The sequence below is a fragment of the Cydia strobilella genome, chromosome 4, assembly GCF_947568885.1.
Source record: "Cydia strobilella chromosome 4, ilCydStro3.1, whole genome shotgun sequence".
Taxonomy (NCBI): Eukaryota; Metazoa; Arthropoda; class Insecta; order Lepidoptera; family Tortricidae; genus Cydia; species Cydia strobilella.
Window position 1 is genome coordinate 3,164,965 of NC_086044.1, and position 6,000 is coordinate 3,170,964.

At 33.8% G+C, this 6,000-nt stretch overlaps 1 protein-coding gene across 1 annotated transcript in view; it reads right to left on the bottom strand.

The window, feature by feature from the left end:
- Nucleotides 1-5,556, bottom strand: part of LOC134740479 (zinc finger protein ush) — a 278,546-nt gene extending 272,990 nt beyond the window's left edge. Inside the window, exon 1 of the mRNA XM_063672966.1 lies at nucleotides 5,397-5,556. Within this exon, the coding sequence (XP_063529036.1) occupies nucleotides 5,397-5,436 (40 nt within the window). The 5' untranslated portion in view covers nucleotides 5,437-5,556. The remainder of the gene's footprint in view (nucleotides 1-5,396) is intronic.
- Between the last annotated feature and the right edge of the window lie 444 nt (nucleotides 5,557-6,000).

Below are 6,000 nucleotides of genomic sequence, written 5' to 3' on the forward strand. Positions count from 1 at the left end.
GCGCAGAAGCTAATTAATTAAATTCTTATGTTACTTTGTTTTACCGTCCCCGGGATTAAAACTATCTCTATAATAACATACATACATACATACATATAATCACGCCTATTTCCCGGAGGGGTAGGCAGAGACCACGGATTTCCACTTGCTACGATCCTGACATACCTCTTTCGCTTCCTTCACTTTCATAACATTCCTCATACACGCTCGCCGGTTTAGGGTGCTCTTGACCTGGCCTTTCTTCAGGATTTCCCCGATCTGATCAGAGAAAGTCCGCCGAGGTCTGCCCCTTCCAACTCCCGTTTCTACCTCTCCCTTATACACTCTCTTTGTTAGCCTTCTTTCACTCATTCTTTCCACGTGTCCAAACCATCTCAACATACCTTTCTCAATTTTTGTCACTACATCTTCGCTCAGTCCACACTTTTCCCTTATCACACTGTTCCTAATTCTATCTTGTAATCTCACACCACACACACTTCTCAACGCTCTCATTTCTACTGCATTCACTTGGCTCTGATGCCTCTTCTGCCATACCCAACTTTCGCTACCATACATAAGTGTAGGCACCAGCACCCCTCTATGCACAGCCAACCGTGCCTTTTGCGACACCTTCTGGCTGCTCATAAAAGCGTTAAGTGCCCCATTCACGCGATTTCCAGCACTCACTCTCCTTTCAATATCTTTATCATGCTTACCGTTCCTAGTGAATAATGTTCCCAGATACACAAACTCTTTCACTTGTTCTACTCTTTCTTGACCAATCAAAATTTCACAGTTTGTCATATATTCCTCCTTTTCAAATACCATAACTTTCGTCTTACTTACATTTATTTTCATTCCTTTCCTTTCAAAAGATCCATGCATTCTAGTTACCATCTCCTGCAACTCTTCACCCGATGACTCTATAATAAATTTCAACTAAATCGGTTTAGCGGTTTAAGCGTGAAGAGGTAACAGAGACACACTTTCGCATTTGAAGGGTACACGGAAAGAACATGTCTAGTCACTTTAGTAACATTTTGAGTAATCGCGGTTTTTTAATTGGGATCCATGTCAAAATGTATGGTAATTCCGTGACCAGGTCTTTTTTAACTAAAAAAAAGTTGTGTTACATATATTATACAGTGGTAGCAAAATATATAACTAATAGTTTATTAACAGCTTTTTAATTGGGATCCATGTCAAAATGTATGGTAATTCCGTGACCAGGTCTTTTTTAACTAAAAAAAAGTTGTGTTACATATATTATACAGTGGTAGCAAAATATATAACTAATAGTTTATTAACAGCTCTACATTTTGAAATGAAAATCTTATTTTCCGAAAAAAGTGACTAGACATGTTCTTTTCGTGTACCCTTCATATTATTCATATTAATAAAGTATGGATTACGAATCTTATGTAACAGTTTAGCTTGCTTTTTCTCTAAAATTTGAAGAATGAATCCCTCTTTTGCCTAAAATTAGGCAAGCCGGTGGCAATCGATACTCCGCTTATTGTTAAGTGTATATATTAACACTTTTAGTGCCAAGCGCCCCATTTCCAGTACAAAATGAACACGCCTAGCGTGTTCTTGGCGTGAATGTGTTAATCAGGGAGATACCGACAATGATATAATGTTTATAGTACATTCATAACGAAGTACTCAGCTATTTAGAGCTGCATTTAAGACGTAATCTCTGTTTAATATAGGTACTTTAAACAGTAATAAAAATAACCTTGAAACAAACTTTCTTAATAGCAAGAAATTGAACTTTCATTGCTCAAGTATTTATCATTTGACCCGGCCACGAGATAGTGTAATCATATAAAAAATATTAGACACGAATCAGAGTGATGGTCTGAGAAATTACGACAATCGGACTGATAACAGGATGATAACGGCCAGACGGACACAACTACTAGCTGTGTTACTAAGATGTCCCCTGGCACTTGGTACTTGGATAGTCGCCACAGTCTCCTGACCATCGTGACATGGAATAGCGCCCTAATCAGGTACTGGACTGCTCAAAACTTAACTTGATATAGTTATTGAAGTTTTTTAATGTGTAGTACTAACACTACTACGTAGCACGTTCAAGTAAAGAAAGATGGGCAAAAATAACCACGCTATGGCGTGGTCCCACCGGGACCACGAAACAAGGGAAGCCCAAAGAAAGGTGGACCGTAGAAATAGTGGCTACAGCTGGCAAAATCTTCTCCACAGAAGGCCAAGGATAGAAAAACTTGGCGAAAACTGGAGGAGGCCTTCACCCAAAGAGGGGTCTTTACGAAAAAATTTTAAACATAATTAAGGATCTTTTACATTTATTTAGCATACTGTAATCTCGTAGAGAATAAATAATGGCTTTCTATTTTATTTTAGTTTATTTATTTATTTATACTAACACTACATGGATTACTTTGTATGAATGAAATGCTTTTTATTTATTATTTAATTTTGTATTGCTTAGAGATTACATTGAATTTCTCTATGGTCGAAGATTTAAGAAAGTCAATCGAGTTCGAGAATCGATTGTATTATGTGATAACATTAATTAAAATACAATTTTCTGGCTGAAAGTTAATGTCCAAATATCTGCAATAAAAGTCTCCATAAGAGTCAGATGCATGTTACGGGACGCCATATCAAAGCATTCAAATGCGAAGACGGAGCAGGAATCTTGTACTGAAATTTATACTGAAGATCCCTCAAGATATGTTACATATATGTATTATATTTTTTATAACTTTTACTGTCTCCTCCAGAAATTGCTCCTTTTAAAGTATAATAAACTATCTAGGTCTAATATCTAATTTATAATACATCCCGACGTTTCGAACTCTTTACAGCGTTCGTGGTCAACGGGTGACTGAGGAAAAATTACAAAGTGCAAAAATACCCACATACTAAAATAATGAACAATCATAGACTAAATACAAACTTTAAGGCTGGTTGAACCGATTTTGCATGTACAACCAGCCTTAAAGTTTGTATTTAGTCTATGATTGTTCATTATTTTAGTATGTGGGTATTTTTGCACTTTGTAATTTTTCCTCAGTCACCCGTTGACCACGAACGCTGTAAAGAGTTCGAAACGTCGGGATGTATTATAAATTCAATATACGCGATATAACCCGTTTTCATAGTTTTATTTCATTATTACCTACCTACTTATAAGTACATAAAATACTTTTTGCCAGTTTAACTTTATTGCCCAACCTCCGAAATCGTTTACTTACCTATCGTAATCATTTTCAAAAACATAATCTTAACTTAGCACAAAAATCTTAGATAAAAACAATCAGTACTCCCTCCCACCCCCTTGTAAGAAAAAAATAAGACATGTTTGACCTCCCTCCTCCCTAAATCATCTTACATTTATAATAAAAGAATGGCGCCTTTCATTCCTTTTAGTTCAATTAAGTAGGTACACGTTCTTACTAAGAACAAGTCGTTTCATAATTTCATAATATTCACAAGTAAAATAAAAGACAATTGAACTTGATAAAATAAACTACCTAACTCAATAAAATCCGCAATCATATCAAATCCTTGACAAGTGTCAAGATTGCATTCCAACGCATATTTATCCCAGACGTTTCCATAATTAGCTATATCACTATCGCTGACGATAAACAAACAATCAAATACATTAACTGTAGATAAAGGTTAACGAACCCTCTTGCACTTTGATTGGTTAAAAAAAAAGTGTTATCAGTGTCACCTTACAACTTGACATAGTGTTCAGTTGTTTCTTACTTCTTACGTTTTGGAGGTTATGGGGTCAGCTCTAATAGAAAATTACTTAACTGTGATATATTTTTAAGTCTAGCAGTATATAGAATACTGATACGGGCAAGTTGTCAAAAATATTTAAGCACCATGAATGATTTGCTACTGTGAGCACGATTAGTAGCATCTAATACTTATTTATTTATTTACACAATATAACAAATAAATGGCGGACTTAATGCCTAAAGGCATTCTCTACTTATATACTTATATAGGTATAAATTAAAATGTGTATGTATGTTTACATATGTCGGGATATTTTTTATTAATTCTACCTGATTTTTATATTATACATGCACCTCATTTTTGTGTTGGTAAATAAATACCTGTTTTCTTTTATGTGCATAGCATATTTTGGTCCACAATCTACATTGGGCAGTTTAATGATGTAAGGTGTGATATATCACTATCAGTTGACAACCAATAATGTTCTAGACAACATACGTTTATTTTTATATCATTGAGGTGGCAAATTATTTAAAAATATGTTTATTGTTACACTTACCTACTTATCTACTCAAATATTACTCAGATATATCACTATCAGTTGACAACTAATAATGTTCTACACAACATACATTTATTTTTATATCATTAAGGTAGCAAATTATTTAAAGACATGTTTATTGCTCTCTTATTACACCTACTCAAATATTGTTCACATAAACTTTATTAAAAATCGTTGTAAAATAATATAAAAATATTTCATTATTTGATAAAAGCAAATTTAAGCTTTTGTGACTATAAATTGCTGTAAAAAAATGTGTCTTATTTAATTTTAGTTCTATAATAGATAACTAGAACTACATATTTATTTCTGTTCAGATCAAGAGGATAAGCCTTATGTTGAACCTAAAATACTTATATGTAGCTTAACATCTGACGTACTTCCGCACTTATCCCCACCAACAGTCTAGAACTAGAAACTCTAGAAAATAACATTTTGACAATAAACACAACATTGGCAATATAAGTTGATCAGAAAAACCCGTTTCAGTAGGTAATCACAAATATAGGTACATAACCTGGCTTATTTGAAAGATTTAAAATATTAGGTACTAAAGATGATAGTTGTTTAGTTACACTTATAATTCCTATGTTTTTACAATGTTGTGGCATCAAATATAGGTAATAAGCGGAGGTGTCTTCATTGGTTTTTTTTAAATTGATTTTGACCGGACCATTTGAATTAAAAAGTTACTAGATTACTTTTAGTTTACGGCGCAGTTAAGACGACTACATAAACATCTAAGACTAATTTTATTTAATTATAGTCAAGTACTTATAATCGTTATACAAGTACATGTACTTCACTGTGATACAGTTTGTATTTTTTTTTCTCTCTTACATCTAGTGTAAATAAAAAGAACTTAAGTAGCAATAATAATATAGGTATGCTTTTCAAAATGTACCTAGCTACTTACCAAAACATTAAGTCTGATTGGAATCCTAGCTTACAAACTAAAACCTAATCCACATTGATAAAAGTTGTTTATTTGATATACTTATACAAAAGTGTCTCATAAAAATAATTGATAACATGAATCTTGTTATTCAGCACAAAAAAAAACAGCTCAATTCGCAAAAAAAAACTTCAAAAGTTTGAATTCGGTACTCACGTTTTAACGGCTTCGGGTTGCTCTGTTTCCTCCGCGACATGTCCACATCACAGCACAACACTCGCGAGCGGACCCGAGCGCGGTCGGCGGGAGACTGCCGTGGGGCGGTAGGCGAGCCGGCACCGCCCCTTCGAGGCGGGCAGCTTGGAGCGAGAACGTAGCAACGTTGTATGGAGGCGAGTGGAGATACTGCGTTTTACTTATATTGTGTATGCAGTCTTTGAGACGATGCTTATGTGCTGTAAATATGTACTAAAATATTTGTTTTTTAAATAGGTAGTAAGCTGGTAGTTTTTTTTTACTATTAATGTGTCTTGTTATTTACCTACTGTCACTTGTTATTAATTATTGGTTACCTTATTGAGTGTAATGTGTGTGTGTGGAGTGTCATGACAATTATTTATAATTTAATTTCTTTGGCAGGTAATAATTAAAAAAAAAAAAATTCAAAATTATTTTGAAATGTTTTTATGCGATAAAAAATATATTATTTCTTGCACAATAATAATAATGATGAAAGCGTTGTCAATGATTTGTCCCTATCTGTCGTTTTGACATTTTCGTGTGTTAAAAAAAGATAAAATTGCTAAGTTATAGTTACTAC